The following is a 22,594-nucleotide window of genomic DNA, read 5'->3' as shown; positions in this document are numbered from 1 at the left end:
GCACAAACACCAAACCTTCATTCCTGCAGATTCGCCCAATCATACCGCACCTTAATTCCCCTTCCCGTTTGGTCCATGCACATCACTCTCAGCACCCACCCCCGGCGTCCCCCTCTCCTCATAAGAATCCTCGTACCGTCTCCAGATCTCCATATCCCTAGCAACCCGCTTGTGGTGTCTGACGCGGTGTTGGTAGTTGATCATGCGCTTGTCGGCTTCCAGGTACCCTCCGAGTATCATGCCTGACATTTGTATGTAACTGGATTGGGTTAGTGGGGTGGTTGATGGGATGGGATCAGATGGGAAGGATGAGAAGGATGAGAAGGAAGAGACATACGTCTTGAACTGAACAGTAAGACCCTTGTATACAGGCGAAAAGGCATATGCAACCCCGCCTGCCACGGCGAAGAAAGCACCCCACTATGATTCAAAGTCAGCCATCATACTACCAACCCACGTCATCCACGTTCTTCAACCCAATCCCGATCTTCCTCGTTCCTCTTCCACGAATCGCATGATTATCGCCAACTCCTGGAAAGGCCAGTTCAATACAGATATGTACCAGCATACATGATAATCCGACGCACGCGACACCCTTCTCTTTTTACACAGCATCCCTGGCAAAACTCATGATGCAGAATCATTCGTAAAATGCTAACACAACAGCGCGAAGAAAGAAAAACAAGCATACCTTCGTCCCTCCAACCAAAGCGCCCTTAGCCGCCTCCCAAGCCGCCTGATTCGTCTCGTCGTCCTTTGTCAAACTACCATGTTGTCGCACCATGATAGCGATTGCGTGCGCACGTGAATCCACAAATCCACAACCTTAAGTAATCATCTGAGAATATGGTGAAGACAGGCCGCGGTCACAGTGGTTCAAAAAGATCGCGGGCGTGGTCGTTCCAATTGGACTGGATGGTTGGATGGTTCTGTAGAATTGGGAAAGGTGCCGTGGTCGCGACGGAAAGAAGCACTTGGGAGGTGATGTCAGCCTACATTTTCGGCTGAAGCTCGGACGTGTGAGCTTGTTTAGTGGGGGTGGCATGTGGGGTACTGCAGATGTACATTTCAGCTCACGATCGAGAACGCGTGTTCACCATATTAATTAGTAGAAGATCAGATGCTGGAAATGAGAATATTCTCGAATGTCTTTGTTGATTTGGTTATCTATGGTATCACAGAAGCCCCTCCCAACTCCCAACCGTTATCCAAATTGATATGCATATTCCATCCCCCATCGTATTGTTGCATGCTGTGACGAAAGAACTAGAAGATAAAAGTGAAGAAGAAGAAGAAGGACACAACGCCGAGTGAGCCCCCCTAGTATCTCTCGCAAGAGGGCCAGTATGCAAAACAAACTTCTATATATACATGGGCGGCGATCGTAATCGAAGGTGGTGAGCGTGCGCGAGCGAGTATGGAACCTATGTCGGTACCATCTCATCACCTCGTCGGAAAAGGAAAAGCCCTCCTATTCTCCCCAAAGCTCATCTCGAGCTCCTTCTCCAACGGCGTAACATCATAATCCACAACCTCGCTCCTCGGCGTCGCTATCCCACTCCCCGGTGTATTTAACTCCGGAAGATAAAACTCGGGGGTATAAACACCCAGCTGGGGAACATCCTTCTCACTGGGCTTCGACTTCGACTTCGGGCTGTACATATCCATTCCCATTCCTAGCTGGACGTCTTTCTCCCGTGTAGGCGTGCTTTCAATAGTGACTTTTTCGAGGATCTTGCCGAGACTGTTTGCGGTGTCGGGCCGCTCAAAGTCTTCTTCGTCGACGTCCATGGCGGTGGGGATGCCGTGGGCGAGGTTGTGGTTGCGTTGGAGGTATTGTTGTAGTCTGTATTCTTGGCGCGCCCAACTTTCGTCGACGAGGCCGAGGGCGGCTTTGATGTCTTGGTCCGAGAGACCCATGGGGTAGTTTGGTTCTTTGGAGGACTTGCCGCTGACGACGCGGTTGGTGAGGCGGCTGCGGACGGAGCTGGATTTGGAGGACGTGGGGAGGGAGACGTCGTCGCGCATGGATTTTACTTGGTCTTCGGTTTGCTTGAGGGCCATTTGCCGCGATTCTTGCATCGTGGGGAGGAAGAGGAGGGTTGTGTTGCGGTGGAGGGCGTTGACGAGGTCGGTGAAGCCGGTTAGGGCTATGCCGTTGTCTTCGCAGTAGAGGTATTGGAGGGTCGTGTTTACTTTGAGGACATCGGCGAGAGTGCTGGCGCCTTGTACGCCGAGTTTTTGATCTATTACTGTCAGTTGATTGCCAGTAGGCATGAATGTGTGTTGACTCACATCTGATATACAAGGCGCGCAGGGTTTTGTTGCGCTGCAAACCCCTTAGTGCTCGGTTGATGCCAACACCGAGCTTGGTCGTCTCTAGACGGGAGTCCTCTCCGGAGATGTCAAGCCATTCAAGACTGGTGTTATCAGCAAACATCTTCTCCATAGCCTGACAAGTCTCTTCGGAGGCATCGCATGGTAAGGATGCTCGTGAGATATCAAGCTGTCGAATCGTGTTATTGGCGGCCAGCGCAAGTATCATCTTGCGAAAATCGGCGTCCTCTTCAAACTCTAGCAGGCGGAGGGTGAAGTTGGATGGGGCGAGACCTTTAGAGATCGCCCTGGTCAACTTATCCAGGTCTTCTTCGATGTTGTTCTCACTGACATCCAGATGTAACTCGCGAGCTTTTCCAGGATGCTCGGTCATTGAGTGCAAGAGGTAAGCAATATCACTTCCAGTCAAAAAGCAATGATCCAATCGTAGTTCACGGAGAGCTGACGATTGTTTGTAGTTGACAAGATAACTATGCGGTGGTTAGCAGGAATCGCAGCATGTCAAGTATGTGGAACTAACCCGGCTATTGCGTCAACCATGGCGGAGTTGAGCGAGGTGCCGCTCAGTATCAACTCCTGTAATCTCCAGCCAGCAAAGGTTTCGACCGATATCAGCGACTCAAGGCCCGACGAGCGCGCAACATGCGACAGGTTGAGTCTGGTGAGGTATCCAAAAACGCCAATCTGAGAATCGAACATGCTCGGTGATAATCGGAAGGGGTTTGAAGACAGATCCAAAGCTTCAAGGGTGGTTTCCTGCGCGCGGATCGCATCCAGAACAAGAGAGAGCGACCGATCCGTTAGACCACACCCACTCAACTCAAGTCCGCGGAAGTGGCAAGCCCGCTCGACACCTGCTGCGACGAGGTAATCCAAATCTGTATCTCCAAGTTGTATTTTGTTCAATGCTATCCAATCGACATTGGTAGTCTGGTACTTGCACAGCGGAAACAGGGCTTCCACAATGCCGCAACCCTGATCTCTCGCACTGCCTCTAGATTCCCCGTGGTCTCGAGGTTTTCTTGATATGCATGAGGTAAAGTCCATTCTCCGCAGCTTTCGGTTCGTCAAGGCCAGAGCGCGGATCTCTTGCACTAATAGACAGGACCGCTCCAGTTCTTCAATGTCCAGCCGTGCATACGTGCCGCGTTTTGTCTTGAGGCAAAGGTGCTCAGCGCCGTTGGGATCTTTCAGTCCATTCAAGACATCCAATTTTACATCTTTAAATGAGATACCGCCAAAGGTCTCGTTGTAGCGCAAGGCACGCATGACCGCGAGCAGCTCGAGGGTATTATACTGGGCTCTGCGTAGTCCGACAGGTGGTAGGAGCTCGAATCGTGGCGCATCCTCGGCAGGGTAGGTAATCTGATAGCTGATGTTCTCTGGCTGTACATCGTAAGCAACGCAATATCCAATCAAGGTTCTATCCAAAGAATCTTGGTCCATCGGATGTGGGCTTTCTTGTCGCGCGACGTCATGATACACCTCGTCTGGGACAAGGAAGTCAAAGGGTCGCGTCTCCCACTCAGGTCTGAGACTAGCTTCTATGGATCGCAGACGGACCGCAATGTCCCGCGAAGCTAATGACGCCAGATGGAGAACTTTGGGGCGTTCAAGCGGCTTTCTGTGTGCTGTTAGCGGCATTCTCATAGCGCAGAAGGGATACCCACCGGAAGGTTAACTGGAAGGTATCGTCGATTTCGGTCACGCATACTTCAGTCAGCGTTAGGATGCCATGTGACGACTGGGTGTTATGAGCGGCCAGTGATGGACTGGAAGACCGTTGTGAGGATGGTTTGAACAACGGAATAATGTGTACTTTGTGCACACCAATAGCAAGGAAACATACTGAAGCAGAAACTTTGGCAAGGTCATCAGTTGAGGCTCGCGTCGTTGTCTTTCCTTGCGGTCGGAGAACGACTTTGTATATGGCGTAGTGTGGAGGTACATAGTCACGTTCTGCTTCCACGACACGCGCAGCCAGATGGGAGTTGTGTGCGGAGATGGGCTTCGCGTCAGACAGCCGTGCCCTATTCGCTGCTCCTCTTATGGCCTTGAGCCATGAAAACATCTCTTCTGGGTCCCCGAACTGCAGAGTCATGGATGAGGCGTTGTTGGTCTCGTCGTCCAAATAATACAGTTCCAGCGCAAAGTGCGGCCGACCGTCGTCAAGGTGGTATACGGCAACGATATGGCGCAGGGGTATGCCTTGGTGGCGGTCTCCAGACGATTCCGAAGCCATGGACTGAAGCTCGTGGGATGACCCGGTCGAGGGGCTGTGGCTGTGGCGGTAGTAGCTCATGCGGTTGTTCGGCGAAGGTATCCTGCGCTTGTTAGTCTTGGTATGAGCCACTGTCGACACTGGAACGCACCCGGGAAATGCTTCGATCGCTTTCGCGTGGTTCTTGAACCGGATGAGATGCCTCTCGGTCAGCACCAGGTATTCCCTCTTCTTCCTGAACATGGAGCTGCTCGTCTGAACCTCGCCATGCTGCAGCACCTGGCGATCGTGCACGTCTTCCCATATGTATTCTCCAAAGCCAGTCGATGTCCGTGTTGATGTTGCGGAGAGAGGTTCGGGGTCGTCGTCGGCGGAGAGTTTGTAGCCGCGGAAGGAGCTGAAGACGGAGCTGGCGCGCTTCAGGCTGTTCTTCGAAAGACTTGGCCGCTGCCCGTCTATTGTCTCCCTGACGTGACTGCTGCCCGCTACCGTGCTGCCGTTGGTCGAGGCGGTCTCGGTGTACTGCGACACATCGGACAGGTTGGACATGAAGGACGCCGTGCGCCGCTTGCGCAGCAGATTCGAGGGTTGCGATTCATCCTTGTTGCTTTGCGACGCGAAGGCATTGAGGGAGCCGCGACCAAAGATGCTCCTGCGTTTGTCTTTGGACATTCCGAGATTCCTGATCGGCGCGCGCAGCCCAGCACGAGCTCGGCGACACAACTATCGCATGCAGAGGGGCTCCTGGGGGAAGGAGGCAATTGTCGCGTCGGGAGATGGGTTCGGAAGAGCTGCGGTGGAAATTGGGGCAGAATAGCAGGGTTGGGCACAGAAAGGCGGTAGGGCCAATCACGGTGAGGGCGCAACGCGAGACAATGCGGAGGTCAACGGCGGAGCAATTAGGTGCAGCAGCAGATGCAGCAGGTGCAGACGGCGGGCTCGGCTTGGGGCGGGAGGGGGTTGGCAGGCGTGCTGTAATCACGACGTCGCATCATTCCGTGGCATGAGGACTGAAGACGTGATTTCGCCGGCCGTCTGCAGTCTTGTATGGTGCCCGTTCTGCCAGTGCGTAGACTCGCCGTAGAGGCGACGGGCTGCTACACACCGGCCCGACAATCACACGGCGTTTGCAGGGAAATGACAGGACAAGATATACGCAGCGCAGTACGGGCGAGATACGACGAGTAGGGGTGGATTCAGGGTGGGTCTCTGGTATCTCGTCGCATTCCACGCGTCCACTCCTGGCTGTACGTCACATGGTGATCGCAATGATCGCCCGGCGTTAACAAACGCCGACACATTTTCTGTGCAGTCGCGACCGAGCGTCACTTCCATCGTGTGTGCAACGCCACCCGCACGCTCACGCCGCCACGCCCCTCCAATGCTGCGTCGCCAGCTGTCGCCAGCCGCGCAATGGCACCGGACGCCCGTCTGCCTCTTCTGCGCTGCCCGCAGCCAGACCCGACTGAAAAACACCCGAGCCGCCCCATCCAAAACCAAGCCAGTCGGTACCAGGAAAATCGCGGTCAAGAGGAAGGGAAAGAGCTCCGATAGCCAAGAAGAAACTGTCAAGGCGGAGGATGGATCAAAATCTCTCATCGAGGCCCTTCTGGGTGACAAGAGGGCAAGGAGACAGAAACAGGACGAAGAACGAGAGTCTATTCCCATCAGCGAGATGTTCCCCGACGACCTCAACTTCGAGGAGATCAAAGTCGGCAAGCCACCCGTGCCCATGCTGTCGTATGGCCTCGACCGCGTCCTCTTCAACCCCGGAGTATATCGCCTGCAGGACCCACGCTCGCGAGTGTACAACTTCGATCCCTACCTCGAGAAGATCATGCCGGCGAACGAGTTCGATTTTGAGGCGCTGAGCGAATACAAGACCTCTTCCAAGGATGAGACTCTGCTGGCGTTGACAAAGCAGGTTGGCACAAAGTTCACAGGCTCCACCTCGAGTATGTCGAGCATGCTCCAGCACTTCCACTACGTCCTCTCAAACTTCCGCAAACTGAACCACGGCATGCTCTCCCGCCAGTTTCCTGACCCTACGCCCAGATTCTCCCGAATCACGCTTGGCCCCAGTGCAGTCTTTCTCCGATACAGGGACGGTATCTATGCCTTGGACGCCGATAAGTCTTACGATAGCCCCAACATCATGAGCTGGCTGGGTCACTCGCTAGAGAAGCTTCTCACAACCGAACGCAGCGAATTCGAAAAGTTCAGAAGGTCCAACCCAGAAAAGGCAGCCGTCGAGAAGGAGGCTGGCCGATGCTACCACTACTCGAAGCAGGGTAATCTCCTGATGCGCTCGCAGCTGGATGCAATCGATCCGCGGTTACCTGGAACGGGCGTCTTTGACTTGAAGACGCGCGCCGTCATCTCGATCCGCATGAACCACAAGGAGTACGAAGAGGGGGCTGGCTACCAGCTTCGTCACAATCTGGGCGAGTGGGAGTCGTTTGAGCGCGAGTTCTACGACATGACGCGCGCGACCATGCTGAAATACTCCCTGCAAGCCCGCATGGGACGCATGGACGGCATCTTCATCGCTTACCACAACATTGAGCGCATCTTCGGCTTCCAATACTTGAGTCTCTCCGACATGGATGCTGTCCTTCACGGCCAGCACGACACGGTGCTAGGAGACCAAGAGTTCAAGCTGTCTTTGGGTCTCGTTGATGAAATTCTTACTAAGGCCACCGCTGCATTCCCTGAAACGGTAAGCTCCCGTTTCACCACTAGAGGGTCTCCACTAACACTGAACAGTCTATCCGGTTACACTTTGAAGCGCGCGAAGGCAAGACGCCTTTCATGTACGTGTTTGCCGAACCCGTTACCGAGGAGCAAGCAGACGAGATACAAAACGCTGGAGAGGCCGCCCAGCAAGAGTTTGCACGACGTGTTGTTGGTATTGGAAAGGACGACCCTGAAGCTCAAGCAGCTTGGCAAGAAGCTCAAGACGACGTCGACGAACAAATCGGTGCAGATCAGGCCCCACAGGAACCTACAGCACAAGAAAACGAACCTTTGACCAATGTCGAAGAGTCTACTGACGCCGTTGCCGAAGAAGCTGTCGAGGAGCAAGACGCGATTGCGGAGCCTGCTGAAGGCGAAGAAGCCAGCGCAGAAGATATCGTGCAGCCCGCATCAGTCCCCAACGGACCTTTGATGGGCTGGACGTTGACTGTCCGCAGTCAGGTCAATGGAGGCTACGTGGACCGACCAGAACAGCTGAGCGAGTACGACGACTGGAAACTTGAGTACCATTTGAAGGAAATCCCCGCGGAAACACGTTGGAAGTTGTACTCAGCGCTGAAGGCGCGAAGACACGAGCTTATCGGACAAGACGAGGAAGCGATCGATAAGAGTCTCAAGCACTACCGGGATGTCATCTCGCGCTACACCAACCGTGGACGCAAGTGGAGAGAGGAGCAAGACAAGCTCAATGACGCGAAGGGCGTGCAAGTCTTCCGGCCGCTTGGTCCTGGCTCAGACGCAGAGATTGCGGCGCCAGGCCATGAAGCTATGAAGGAGACTGAAGGTTCTGACAAGACCGAGGTCTCGCAAGAGCAGGCAGCGGAGGAGCCCTACAGTGAGGAATCCAAGCCAGACGAATCGCTTTCCAAGGAAAAGAAGGAGGAAGTCTTAGATGGCTTGCCCTCGGTGCCATCGTAAAGGTGATGGTTTGGGATCTGGCGTTCTTCCCCTCTCTGGGGTCTAGACGGTAAATGGTTACATGATTGAACGTTCTAAAATATAGATGTAAGAGTATATGTACAATCACAAGGATACGGAGGTGTCGATACCAGGAAATGAATAGATAAGAACGAGCAACGTCTTTGCTACAATCTTACACATCACTCAATACATTGTAAGATTCTCCAAAAAGTAATGTTTTGTGACGCGGGGTGGTAGGCCAACCGTCGGCATGGAGCCTGACCCCTGCTCCCTGCTCCGCCGGCATTAGCGACATCATCGCTCCGCTGCCCGCATGCTCCTCCGCGAAACTCGTTCTTCTAGAAGCTCCCCGCCATCCATGGATGCAGCCTCACGTATGAGCGCGACTGTCCACACTACACCCGACCGATACACGCCTGCCTGATACACCTGAGCGGCTGCCGTTTGCTCGTCTTGGCACCTGCGCTGCCGTTTCCATCTCACTTGCGCCGGCGTGCTCGCCGCCCGCCCGCATCAAAGATCTCAACTGCGCCAACATTGCTATTACCACGCACGCTACAACACAAGCACAACAGCCATGTCGGACGCCCAAATTGAAGAAAATGTCGACCTCCTCTTTAATTTCGGGGTGGAGCAGCTTGACAGACAGGAAGCCCGGCAGCTCCTCGCGGTATGTCCAAATAGCCCGCGACCTGTTTGCGCTTTGCGACAAACCTCTAACTACGAGTATAGAACCATGGCAACAATGTCGAGGCCGCCATGGACAAGTACTTCAGCAGCATGGACCAAGGAGGTATTTCTGCTTTGAAGACCCATCTGCGCAACTCACAGGCCAAGTGGGACGAGACTGCCTTTGCGGGGGCCGGCTACGGTATAGACGACACCAACGTTCCCAGTACGTCAGCTCAGGCTTGGAAGACTCCCTGGGATAACACGGCTGACAGTGGCGGACTTCAGCATTCAATATTGACTATGCTCCAGGTCTCGACAACTACCCCCATAGCAACGTCAATAGCAGAGCACCCACGCGCCCGCCTTCTCGAACCAGTGTTGCCTCCACACAAGCACAAGCCGGCGATGCGCCTATACAAAGTCAGTGCAGCGAATGCGCCACGAGCATCACTCCGCAAGGGCTGACAGATATTCAGGCATTGAGGGCCAGGAAATGGGAGTTACCGGCTCTTCTAACTTCAGACCGGCTACTGGAGCAAACTACGATGCCTCCCAGTGGGCTCTAGTACCAACCACAACCGAAATCATCGCCGACCCTATCCCGAGCCAGCGAAAGCGCGAAGAAGGGCAGCCCGCTATCCTGAAGCCGTCGCCAAACTTCAACTACCTTCCCAACCTCATTCCTATACTCCATTCGATACCGCTGTTCCGAAACGCGCTGCTGTGTCCGGGCGTACTACACAATGATTACTGGCAGGGCGACAATTGGTGGAAAGGCAATCCCACAGCGACCGCGCGCATTTTCGAAGACGGCACTGGACTTTCGGAAGCTTACAACCTCGAGATACTTCACGAGACACAGCGACTCATGGCATTTCTAGATAATACAGACCGGATTTACGGGTCGGTCAACGGACTGCTCGAGTCGGAGGCTTGGAGAGAGCAACCACCACTTGACGACCCGGACGACGATTTGCTCAAGTTCCTGGTGACGTGGAGTTTCGCTTTCCAGAGCCAGGTTCCGAATGCCGATTTGAACGGTCATCTTAAATCTACCTTCGACGTCGCTGGAACCACCCAGGAGAGCTTTGTGCTTGACGCCGCCGTCACACGCAATAATCTTCGGCCCGACTTCAACTTATACGATGTCCTGGATGATTCACTCTTCGCTTCGGCTGGAGCCAGTGCGCATATTCGCGAAGCGAGTAACGTGCTGATACTCCGCCTGACCTCATCAAATACCCAGACGTCTGACCTGGGATGTCATATTCCAGCCACCCTATACATCGATCGGTACCTCGAGAAGAACAAACATGTCATCGATAGTATGTACAGCGAGATCACGCAGCATGAGGAACAACCAGTCTCGCTCAAGACACAGGTGGAAAGACTGAAGTATCACACCCCGAAGAAAGCAGGCGCAAAGAAGGTTGAGTCGCTGCAACTGCTCAAAACAAGCATGACTGCGTTTGAGCCTGAAAGTTCTGGTGGTTCTCCCAAGGATGCAGACGTACTAGCCCAACTGCAGGAGCTTTACAACAGCATCGAGAGCAAGCTTGCGACCTTGGAAGAGCAGACCGAACAAGCGCAGAAGGCAATTTTAGGCATCTCTGGACGGTTCAAGCCGCGCGTAGACGGTAGTGCTGACGAAGCCGCAACCACCGACGACCAAACCATGGATACTACGACTGAGATGACCGAGAAAGTGGAGGAGAAGGCCCTCGAGCCCGTTGAAACGGTCTACCCAGAAGGTCAGGCCCCGGAAGACGCCATGAAGCGCCCATACCAACTCTGGGGCGTAGCTACGCGTCGGGACGTAGTCTACGTCCGCCACCCAGACATCAAATCCGACATCCCCAACGCAACCCAATGGTGGCGCATGCAATACGACAGCGAATCCGCTAATCCCGTGATCCGCCGCGACCCCCTCTCCCTGCAAGAAGTCATCGAGCGCGCCACCACCGAAGCCGGCTCCGCCCTGCTGGTCTACGCAAACGAAGACGCTACTGCCGCCGAGCCCCTGCCGCTGCCCAAACCCCTACAAGATTTCGCGAAAAAGGATAACCTCAACTTCCTCCACGAGTTACAAGAGAATGCTACGGGATGGGAAGGTTACGGCGATTACGGCAACACAGCGACAGGCGGGTGGGATAACACCAACCCCCCTGCCTTTGAAGACAACGGTTGGAGTGAGATCAGCGCTAAAGAATTCAACAGCAGCAGCCGTCCGCGTAATGATTCAAACATGAGCTCCGCGACGCTGACACCTAATACGGAAATCGACGACGACGCGCCTGTCACGCAGGAAATGGTCGAGACGAACCGTAGTGGTGGTGCTGGGACCATGAGCAGCGCCAGTAGCGAGACGGTTGGTCGCGGCGATGACCTCATGGATATTGATGCTGGAGCGAATGAGAAAATGCAGAGTCAAGTCAGGTTCTCAGATGTGGATATGGAGGATGTGGATAGTCAGGATAGGGCGAGGGTGCAGCGCGTGGATGTGCAGGAGAAGAAGGGTGGTTAGAAATCACCTGGCGTGGTACCTGATGATTGGGATGATGACGATTGGTTGGACGATGAGGAAGATGTCGATGGTGTGGTTAATCCGGACGAGGACGATGACGATTGCGACATCGATACGTGGATGAGTGGGCAATGAAAATGCGGATGCGGATGCATAGCGCGGCGTTTTGGGATGGCGCTGTTATGTTAGCGGCATGATTGGATTTCGGTGTTAGGAAGCGAGGGTGGTACTTTTCAGGTGCTCGGTTTTGGGAGGTCGTGGATTGGTCGGTTAGTATGACTGGTCGCGTAGGATGTCCACACTCCATGGTTCCAAAAAGTTGAGTTTTTGCATGCGCACATGTGATGAGGCTAGGCTGGCGAGTATATAAACTGCGAAGTTCCTTCCGCTTCTTGCTTTCTTGTTCATCACACTCACATCCTTTTATACCAAAATTCATACACGATGATCTCATGGTTGCCCTATCCTCCTTCTTTTTCGAAAAGACCACCAGTTGCTACCATTTTTCCCAACCTATTTCGAAAAATGCACAGTTTATGCACATGGCGCTGTCCTCGCCGTGCGAGCTCAAAACATCGAAACGCATACTCCATGGACCTCGCCGTCCGGACACCAAAACTGACCCGGTAGGAATGCATGGTTCTCCTGTTCCGGGCGTCCAAAAAGTCTCCGACGATTCTGTTATGGTTCCTGCTTTCGGAACTTCGAAAACACGATTGTCGGAATTCATGGGCTGAGCCTTTACACACCTCACCACGACATTGCCCGGTGTTCCCGTCCGACCTCAACGAGGGTGCGTGGCTGTCTGCCGAGCTCAAGCAGTTCATCTTCGAGCACTCGTACCACTAGCGGCTGAGCCTTTACACACCTCACCACGACATTGCCCGGTGCTTCTGTCTGAAAAGATGAAATTTCCCAATCATGGTGGGCGGCTGTCTGCCGAGCTCCAGCAGTTCATCTTTGAGCACTCGTATCACTGGCGCCCAAGTCGCCATCAAGGGTACAGCTCGATCTGTCCGAAAAGTCATTCCAACTGTTCCCATGGTTTTGTCCATCGAAAACACAAAAGAAAAGCGGCGATGAGTCGAGATCCGCGGACGCGCGGGGATATAAACTTCCCTCGACGTACCGGTTTTTCTCTTCTTCAACACACACTCCGGTTCTTATTTACCAAAATCCCATCCGGAAATCCCATGGCCGCTGCTGCCTCCTCCAAAAATCCAACAAAAAGCTGAAATGAGAGATCGCTCTTCCTGTCTCGTCTTCCAAGAAACACCAGAGAACTGGTATGTGCGAGTGCGTCTTCAACAATCCTAAACGGACTTTTCCATGTGCGGAGAAGACCTCTTGCTGCTAAAACAGCACCAACAACTCGTCATGGTGCCTGTCGTCCCGGCACCTGGAGCCTACATCGCACCCTTCGGATCGAAACCGACCATCCCATTCCGCATGTGTTCGGCAACACCTCAGAAGATACTACAAAGAACGAAAGTATGCGCAGTTGTCGCCATGGACTTTCGGTCTGGAAAAAGACTTTGAAACTCAACATGTGTCGGTCTCGACTGCCAACTCAACAGTACACCCAAATCAAGAAGTCTTTCTTCCAGATCGTTATGAGCGAGTGGCCTTCTCAGCAGTACACCCAAATCAAGAAGTCTTTCTTCCAGCGCGGAGAAACCCGCTTCGACCTCGAGGACGTTATCTTCTATCGACAACACGCAACTCCACCTATGTTTCACGAAAATAATGACAGTAGTGTATCATGGGGTCTGGTTCTTCTGAACGCAAGAGATTCAACCTGACATGAGCTTCCGACTCAAAACGCGATTAGATCTATTCATGTCTGCGCTCCGACTCCGGCACACAACAAAACAAGGATCACTGGCATTACTTGCTATGGAGGAAACGGCAAGTTCTCTTTCTCGACCTCAAAGATTTGGATATCAATGCTATGGTGTTCTGCTTTTGGTGGGACGGGTCGCCAACAGCACCTTCTGGCGTGCTCAAGAGCTCACACGCGCTATTGGCCAAGTCTTCAACTGTAACCCGCCTCAGTTCGATGACTTCCTGCGCTACTCAAAAGATGGGAATGGTTAGGCATGACTCTCTGGTTTGGAGGAACGAGGGTGCTCGCGGATGCTGGAGTTCTACTTCGATGTAAATAAAAGGGCTATCGTCTTCGCTTTCTACCACCTGTATTCTACACCTGGGGTTTCCTCTTACCAAAAGGCCGTAGCACTTCGGCTATGGTGTTCTGATCTTCTCAAAAACAGTATCATGGACTCCGATGGCTTCTCGGCCTGGGGCATTAGCACATTCGATAGCTGACATAGTTCGAAGTCAACTCATATCAAAAAACATCATCATCTTATTACATGACTACAATCCTATTCGATCTTTCTTCTGATTGAAAACTGGATGTACGCACCTGATGGCCTCCTGCCCTTCTCAACGGTGCTATCTCAGCACACGATGGCGTCTCGGACCGAAACAATGATCCTAACTGTAGATAGCAGAGTCCGACCTCATCCTCGCATATAAAGCCACCTTTGTTCTTGCCTTCTTCCTTCGACACACTACACACTTTCCCTTCCTTAACACCAAAAATGACATGACCTCCCACTTATGGCTTTGCGGGCTTCTTTCGAAATCACCGTCACGTGCAGCGATGAGTGTCCGATCCGAAAGCCTCGAGAGCCGTATCGATGACGAGACTCCACTTCGGCCTCAAACATAAAGCCCGCCGTCTTCTCGCTCCCTCTCTTGAGTGTTACTCCACACTTCTGCTCTCTGCATACCAAAAATGGAGTGGCTATGCTGTATGGTTTCGCGGACTTCTTCCCTCAAAGTTTATTGTATCGTCAAAAGAACTACAGATGGCCGCCATGAAGCTTGGGGTACTGTGATGCTAGAAAGCCCGCCCCAAAACTACAAGTATATAGACGACTTCGTGATGTCGTTGCCTGTCGACCACCGAAAAGACATACTCAAGTCTATTATGATACATTCGGGTACAAGGATGCAGATATGCCGCTCCCGGACTTCGGATCCAGCATAAAAGCCACCTTCTTCATGGCTCTTTCCTCACTTCATATCCCACTTCCGTCCTTCTTAACTACAAAAGTCGCGACAAACCCTTTATGTTCTTGTAGTCTTCTTCCCAAAAATGCGTTTTGACGCCGTCATGACTTTGCGGCCGGCGAAAGATTTCGACATCGTCAAAACCGGTCGAACCTTTGTACCAGATCCTAAAAACACAGTATTCAACTACATGACTGAATCCGCCCATTAAATATGGAAGGGATGCGAAAGAGGTCAACTACATGTCGATCGGCGGTGAAAAGCGAGCAACAAAACCAACACCATATGCGGCAACACGTGCCAGAAAAAGTCCCCAATACATCTCATGTGTGGTTGAAGTCGTCAAAAGACTATTTTCTTAACATATGAGCGTGCAGCTAGGGGACTGTATATATAAACTTCTTGTCTTCGCTGCCTGCTTCTTCTTTATCCAAATATTTTTATTCCGCAGATCCAAAGTGTGGATGGAACGATGGATGGCTGCCGGCTTCCCCGTCTCCTAAAACGCATGGAATTGAAGCTATGGTGTGCTGTTCGAAGTCACCAAAAGCATTTACATTCAAGTTGATGAGCGGCCATCGGGAGGAGTGGATATGTAAATCCCCTCTTCTCTGCCTCTTTCCTCCTTATCTACACATTCCTATTCCGCCTATTCAAAAATTGCATGAGCATAATCGGATGGCAGCCGTCTTGCCGGTCTTCGAAAAGAAACTGGATACATCAATATGCTGTGCTGCTGGAAGTCTCAGAAAGCGCCAAGCCATATTCCGACAAGCGCGCAGTGAGCGAGATATACATTGACCTGTCCTCTACGCTGTTAATTTTCTCTACATATATACATTTCCTTCTCCGCATATCCAAAGACTCTAGCGGCCATCGTCATGGTGGCTGTCTTTCCCGTCTCCTGAAAAACAGAAAGAACAAGTGGATGGAGTGCTTGCGGGCTTCTCTACGATCAAAACGGGCGTTCAAGATCGCGATGAAAGCGACGAAGCTGTCCAAAAAATGCTATGCGATGAACTCATGGCCAGAACTCCGGTCCGGGTGATTCAAAATACGGCTTCCTTCGCGACACATGAGTGCGTTGGGAGTGTTGAAAGACTACACCAATGTCTTGATGCTTGTCTCGTTCTGGGATTCGTTTGCTGCGGGTGTATAAAGCCTGGCTCACATATCGTTCTCTCCTTCTTTAATCACCTACGCTGCGCTTGTTGAAATCAAAAACCACATGATCCAAACCGATGTTCTTTGCTCTTGAGCTTCAAAAAATGAGCATACTGCGGACATGCGTGCGGAAAGTGTGAGAAGAGAGGTCTATGAAGTGGCGAGGCTTCTACCAAGCTATCGCTGTTATCAAAATATAGAGGACACCATCTCATGGCGCTGCTGTGTCGGGTTGAGCCTGTACTCATAGATCTGAGAAGACGATTGCAATGTTGTTACGCCATAATTCTGGATTGGCATTATCTTCACTCGGTCAATGCCGAAAAATGTCTTTGCTTTCGAATCTACCTCATATTGTCATTACCACCCATCTACAACCTTCTAACCCTGCATCTCAATTCCTCCACTTCCGTGGATTACCTCACCCGTACAATAACTCCCCAACGGACTAGCAAGATGCACATAACACGTCGCCATCTCCACCGGCATGCCCGGACGATTCAGCGGGCAAGCACCCACACCCAAGCTGTCCATCGCATCAGCCGGGTTGTTCTTCGTCGCCGGCTGTAGCGGCGTCCAAATAATGCCTGGCGCAACAGCGTTAACACGAATACCATTTGGCGCTTGCTGCTGCGCAAGACCGCGGGTGAAAGTTACGATAGCGCCCTTCGTGGAGGCGTAGTCGAGGAGCATGGGGTTGGACATGTAGGATGCGACTGAAGCGCTGTTTACGATGCAGTCGCCGCGCTTCATGTGCTTGAGCGCGTATTTGGACATGGCGAACATGGAGATGACGTTGGTGTGGAAGGTCTTTTCAGTTACGTCGAGGTCGATTTCGGTTATGTCTGTGCAGGCTTCTTGCATGGCGGCTGTGGGGATGTTAGTCTGGTGGCTATTGGTCATGTGATGGTGTTGCTGTAAAGTAGAAGTTTCTTACCGTTGTTAACGAGTACGTTCAGCTTGCCAAAGACCTTCATATGTTGCTCAACGGCTTGCTCGCAGTTCTTCCTCTCTCGCAGGTTGAGTTGCATGAGGTTTGCTTTGCGGCCGGCTTCTTCGATCTTCTTCTTGACGTATTGCGCATCCTCCTCTTCTTCGGGCAAGTACACAATACTGACATCCGCGCCTTCTCTTGCGAATAGGATTGCTACAGCGCGTCCGATACCAGAGTCTCCACCTGTGATCAACGCGGCCTTGCCTTGCATCAAACCACGACCCTCATACTCCTTGAGGTAGGGTTTCTGGTTCTCGTCCCAGAATTCGAGACGCGACCATTCTGCTTTTTGATCGGTCTTTGCGTCTAGGCCAGGGCCGCCTTCTTGGTTTTGAGGTGTGATCTCTGTGGCAGGGTATGCGGTAACTGGGCCCTTGTTGTCGCTCATCTTGAAGGTAGTGTGAGTAAAGGTACGTGTAATTGGCCTGAATAGGGTAGAAGAGGTGATTGGCTTCCGGAAAACAAAGTTCGAAGATTTGATGATGGTTGTTTTGAACATCTCTGTCGATCGGGGGGTAGTAATTGTAGGGGCCGGTTTTGGTGGGGTTGGGATTTGATACGATCGTCATCGAGCGTCATCGTTGGAATTCAACACCACGTCACGACGCTGAGTCTGGACTGAGGCTTTTGAAATTGTTCATTAACCGGTGCATAGAATAGCAATAACGAGGACACCAGGTGAGCATGGGCTTACCCATCTGATTGATGGAAGTCGCGTTCTCTGCTCCAAACGCGTCTGAGCCGCTTCGCAGGTGTGCGTGCGTGCACAGATCATCCACGTCGGAAAAGCAACGACACGCTCACAATCGAGGAGAACCTTGGACTAACAACTGCTGAAGGGACGAGGGCCAAGAGTATCGGGTCCGGGACGTATAAGGATATAGTAACTGGAAGATACACCAGCGACCAATATTAACTCCCGCATTCAAGCTTCTTTTGCGAAGCTACCTAGGTGATCAGGCCTGGAGCATCATTCTTGCCCCCAACCTCCCGTCGGCAAGGGTGTAACGAAGGCTTGTACGTCCATGAAATGATGATAAGGTCTTGTTGATGCAGGTCGGTCACCGCAGCTCTTCGACTACCCGACGTCTCGCGTTCCAACCTAAGCCCGGCCAAGCGTCCGCTAACTTTCACGCAAGCTGAATTTTCTCATGATCAGTCTGCGCAGTGGCAGGCCGACGACAGCATTTCGAAACCATGTGCCGCGCATTTCATGCAGCTTGAAGAGAACAGAGGAGAAGATGGAGAGTTTCAGGGTCTTGGAACCTTCGTCATGATTCCATTGGAAGGGGGCGCCATGGCCCTTTCAGGATTAGTCCGACGACCTTACCCCACCGCCCCTGATCCGGGCCGCCTTCCGCTTCCCGTGTCACGTCACCGTTTGTTCTCCGAGTACTCTGCATCAACGCAGACCTAACCGCCATTGTCTGTGATCCTTGTGAATACTTGAAAGTGCTTCTCGAACAACATTACTCTCTTCAATCGCCATGGACCCATCACTCGAAAGTGATGTTCTAAACCGAAGATCGTTAATTCTAACGTACCGAAATTACAAAAACGACACGGAGTACATCGCTGGTTGGCTCGCATGGACATCGGGGAAATGCGGATACATCAGAGCTATCAACGAGCCGGAGCCTCAGCAGAAGGCGCCGCGGAAGAGGGGAAAGGCAGGCAAAGCTCGTAAGCCAGCCAAGAAGACGCCGGAGCCTGTGACCCCAGCTCAATATCCTATACGCGTCTCCGAGTTCGTAGAGATGGCTGAACATATTGCTTCATTTGATCCCAAGATTGAAGTCCCAGCTGCGCTACAACAGGTGTTTGACCGAGTGATCTTAGCTCGGAGCAAAGTGGCCAGTTGGTTCGAGAAAGGGCACTCGACCGATTACGTCAGCAACCACAGGCACTCCTACTTTATCACCGTTCTGGAAAAGGCGGCAAAACTGCTGAAGCCTCTGATACCAGAGACGCCAGTAGTTTCTGAGAACATCAAGCTACAAAACAGGTTCGCCGGGCTTACGGTCGAAGAGACGGACCCACTGGACGATCTCATCACCAAAGTTAAGGAGAAGCAATTGCCCAAAGTCGACCCTATCCCGATTGAGCAAGACGAGGAGAGTCTCGAGCACGACTTCTTCTTCGCTATCGCGACATTTCTTGACGAGATCTACGACGTGCGAGCATGGATTGTGCGAGAGTGGGATGAATATCGGCAGACAGGTGACGGTCTCACACGCGCGGCAGTGCTTTCCAATACGGCCGTCGATCTGGTGCGATCTGCTGAGAACCAATTGGATCAGATGCTCGTTCGTCCCAAGAAGTAAGGGTAAGCCATTGTAGTGCCCGTATACACAAGCTGACAAAGATGATTAGATACCCCGCCAAGGAATACCCTGTTTGGACTCTTCCGGCACTGCTCTACGCTCGCTTGCATGATTTCTGGGACGGCGATATCAAAGACAATGTCGATAAACTCGTCAAGCCGTCTATGAGAATCCGGCCAAACGATCATCCGTGCGAGCAGGAGACATATTGTATGTGGCACGTCTATAGCGGCCTAAAGGTATTTTTGTTATCACAGACGGGCCCACTTCACACTCGACAATCTCACATAACGCGAGAGTCATTCGGTAGTAACGCAGACAAAATAGCCCTGGAGGTCTTTGAGACCCTGGAATGGGCTCAGTTCTTCGACGTCGCAAGTCATCCCCATCTGTCTCATTTCGCTGTCGACGAGACTGCTCGGGGTATCAAACACATGATAACTTTCAAAGAGATTCCTATATGGCTCACTGTAGCGGTACAAATGTTCTTTGACGTTGAGTCGGTGTTTCAAGAGGAGGGCACGCTTGCAGCGCCTTTTCGCGAGTACAAAGAGACTGTTCGTAAAGCCGCGCAGGATTTCTCCAAAATTGATCCTATGTCCAAAATTGATCCTATCGAGCGGCCATTCAAGGGATCTGCGGATTCCGACAAAAAGATAGCCTCGCTCTATCAGAACATACGTAACATCTTGAGCGACCATCAAGACTACGCGATTCGTGATCGCTGGGGAAGATTCATCCGGAAGATCAAGGAGGACAAGCATGAGCCACTGAGTAAAACTGTAGACGAGCCGGATTACGGTACGTTTGGATCATACTGGTGTTACAAGAGGGCTAAAACTAACTTGCGACAGTCTTGAAAAGGCATCCGATCCGCTGCGGGCTTCTGAAGTACGAACTACAGCTACAGCTTAATCACAGAGCTTCCAAAATCGAGCATATGGCGGGCGACATCCTTTACATGGCCTGGCTATATGTTGCGGTAAGCCGGATACTGCACCCGGAAATGCCCCGATGGCCTGACATGGAATATCTACTCAACGGTCGACAAGACAAGCTGTTCTTCGGCGAATGGCCAAAGACTCTCGACGAAGTGGGTAAGAAGATTGATCTCGGACGCGGCTACTCCATTGCCAACAAGGCGAGCAATCGGCGTTCAAAGAAGGACACCTGGGACAACAAGCAACTGCGCCGACTCGATGACCCAACTGTGATCGGAGAACTGTTTTTGAAGCGGATGGGTGCGGAACCCAAATCAACAGCAGAAGCCCACGAATGGGTGATGAAGTTAGTCAGCCTGGTGTGCAAGCCAGAGTCGCAGAAGATCTTGGACCGACAAGAAAACTTACCCCAAGGTACTTACGAAACATCGGAGTTCTTGAAGTCCGTGGAATTGCAACGCAAGCCCTTAGCCTTGCTCGGAGAGATTCGCCAGTGGCTCCTAGCGGATGAAAACGACCTGCACTTCGACTGGTTCGGTATGTTGTCTACCTGTACAGACATCTGGAAGACAATCATGCCGGCATTTCGCAAGAATCCCGTGTTCAAAGACGACCCTAATATCTACAACTGGAACATTAATACTGTAATCACTGTACTCAAGACAGAATCTATCGCGCAAGACACGGGTACGCCTATGCCAATTTTTGAGGCGGTTTGGGAAACTTTAAAGCAGTTCATCCAGATCCCAGTATCAAAGGAAAGCGGCAGCAAAACATGGAAGGGCGATCTACATTTGGCCAAGCTTGTAGACGTTTGCAACCCTGCGATGACGTTGATGAACCCAGGGCCTGTCAGCTTCATGAATCTCTATGCAAACTGGAGTGATGAAGACAAGAGAGACTCTCGTGTGGGCAGAGCAGTTTGGTATGCAATGCAGGCATTTGGTGCTAGGACCGGGAAGGAGAAGAACACCAGAGAGAGCGTGAAAGAAGAGACAGATGGTGAAGAGTCAGTCAGCGAGATATCAGCCGCCGAGGAGCCTGTCGACGAGGAACCAGCCGACAAAGAGCCAGTGAACGATACACCCGCGGATGAGGACGAACCCAGCGAGCACTCAGACAGCCAAGACGATGAGACGGCCGAAATCGACGAAGCAGCTTCGGACGCTGGTAGTGGCATCAGTATTCAGGAATTCTCTTTGGACCTCAATGCGCTCGCTAGCCAGTACAAGAACGGCGGCAACAACATCATCTTCATGGGCAACAAAATGAAAGCGCCGGTAGCCATCAGTCGCGCGCAGATGGGCCAGCTACGTACGGCACCCAATGGGGACTTCGTATTGCCCGGCGGACCCCCAAGCCGGTCTTCTCGAGTAAAAATGCTACCCCCACGGAAGTCGAAGCGTGTTCGTGGTGTTCGTGCGATAGCTACGACGGAAGATGCCCCTGATCTGTGTGCTTGCGGTCTCAGTCGGTACGGAGTGAGTGTAAGGCCGATAACGACAATGAACACCAAGGCAGCGAAAGTGGAGCACCAATGTATGGGAGCGCTATTCGAAGGGATCGACGTGCCGGATCGTGATCTTGGAGACGCTATCAAGGTGACACGACGCAAAATTCGAGGTTCGTAAAGTTGGAAAGAAGGAAAGCAGACTCGGAGCTCGTGGCATGGGACCGCGGAGGTAGCATAGCTAGTCAATGTATGTAGTCGACCACGATGTCCTCCGCACTTAGGTTTCCTGCTAGCGTTCGCTCCATGATACAAACAACGTTCTTCGAAACAGGCTGTTACAGCAACGACAGTGACGACATTGCGAACGTACCACGTACTGCCAGGTGCTTGCTGGAAATGCATCGCACCGTGCTGGAGCTCCAACCTTCGGCTTTCCTTGCACCCACAAAGGCTCACGGTAAACAACCACGAGCACGACCTCAGCGCGTGCTAGAACATTCACCTTGGAATGCTGCAGCAAGGTGCAGATCAAAGCCAATGCAGTTGCACGATAGACGCTGGAAATGAAGTTCTCGTACAAAACCAATACCCGGGTGCGTGTTTTCGCTAACAGAGACATGCCGACGGACGATCAGGTAGGTTACCGCTGCTAATACCCATGGGATTGTTTCCGAAAAGCAATTTAAATGCAGGTTGCATGCGGCGCAGCTTCTCAAGATCACCAGGAACACTTCAATGCGTTGCTTTTGATGGACTATTGTACCATACTTGGACGATTGGGCAACAGCAACCCAGGAAATTGCACATGGCCTGCGCCACGAAATGACGCTGGAACAACACTCCAAGATACCAGGCGTACAACATAGAGTTTCTGTCTATACTGGCATGCCATGCGTTCGCTTGTTCAAACTGTCGAAAGGAATGGAAGATGATCTCAAGAGGTCGCTCCTGTCCAACTGTCGTGCTCGGAGAGGGGTAGACAAAGCGGGGCGCTTGATGGGCGTCTGCGATGTTACTAATCGTGCGACTACCATATTTGACTACCTTGTTTGGTAATCTCCATACGTCAGTAAGCTAATGTCGACGCCGCACACTCCCTACCGATAGTCGTCACGGCCGGTAAACTTCCAAGATGCGCTCGCATGCATCCGAATCCTCCGGATCAGACGGGCGCATAACTCAACGAGGAAGGTCAGGCCTTCCTC

General features: G+C 52.3%; 5 protein-coding genes across 5 annotated transcripts; 3 read left to right on the top strand and 2 right to left on the bottom strand.

Moving 5' to 3' along the window:
* Positions 1-1,443: 1,443 nt before the first annotated feature.
* On the bottom strand, positions 1,444-5,230 carry J4E83_010113 (uncharacterized protein; the record flags this gene model as incomplete). The annotated part of the gene is made up of 5 exons (XM_049336995.1): positions 1,444-2,246; positions 2,296-2,807; positions 2,858-3,961; positions 4,008-4,661; positions 4,710-5,230. The coding sequence occupies 5 exons, from the start codon at positions 5,228-5,230 to the stop codon at positions 1,444-1,446; spliced, it is 3,594 nt and encodes a 1,197-aa protein (XP_049183839.1).
* A 709-nt stretch (positions 5,231-5,939) lies between these two features.
* Positions 5,940-8,233, top strand: J4E83_010112 (uncharacterized protein; the record flags this gene model as incomplete). The annotated part of the gene is made up of 2 exons (XM_049336994.1): positions 5,940-7,277; positions 7,325-8,233. 2 exons carry the CDS (start codon positions 5,940-5,942, stop codon positions 8,231-8,233), a joined length of 2,247 nt encoding a protein of 748 aa, XP_049183838.1.
* A 580-nt stretch (positions 8,234-8,813) lies between these two features.
* On the top strand, positions 8,814-11,432 carry J4E83_010111 (uncharacterized protein; the record flags this gene model as incomplete). The annotated part of the gene is made up of 4 exons (XM_049336993.1): positions 8,814-8,906; positions 8,969-9,131; positions 9,218-9,328; positions 9,385-11,432. The coding sequence occupies 4 exons, from the start codon at positions 8,814-8,816 to the stop codon at positions 11,430-11,432; spliced, it is 2,415 nt and encodes an 804-aa protein (XP_049183837.1).
* Positions 11,433-16,058: 4,626 nt separating this feature from the next.
* On the bottom strand, positions 16,059-17,059 carry J4E83_010110 (uncharacterized protein; the record flags this gene model as incomplete). The annotated part of the gene is made up of 2 exons (XM_049336992.1): positions 16,059-16,546; positions 16,615-17,059. 2 exons carry the CDS (start codon positions 17,057-17,059, stop codon positions 16,059-16,061), a joined length of 933 nt encoding a protein of 310 aa, XP_049183836.1.
* Positions 17,060-18,158: 1,099 nt separating this feature from the next.
* On the top strand, positions 18,159-21,567 carry J4E83_010109 (uncharacterized protein; the record flags this gene model as incomplete). Its single annotated transcript, XM_049336991.1, has 4 exons — positions 18,159-18,991; positions 19,045-19,205; positions 19,323-19,796; positions 19,850-21,567. 4 exons carry the CDS (start codon positions 18,159-18,161, stop codon positions 21,565-21,567), a joined length of 3,186 nt encoding a protein of 1,061 aa, XP_049183835.1.
* Positions 21,568-22,594: the final 1,027 nt, after the last annotated feature.

This window comes from Alternaria metachromatica (genome assembly GCF_023757995.1).
Source record: "Alternaria metachromatica strain BMP 0045 chromosome Unknown scaffold_41, whole genome shotgun sequence".
Lineage (NCBI taxonomy): Eukaryota > Fungi > Ascomycota > Dothideomycetes > Pleosporales > Pleosporaceae > Alternaria > Alternaria metachromatica.
Note: the sequence above shows the minus strand (reverse complement) of the source record. Positions and strands in the feature narration are given on the sequence as shown.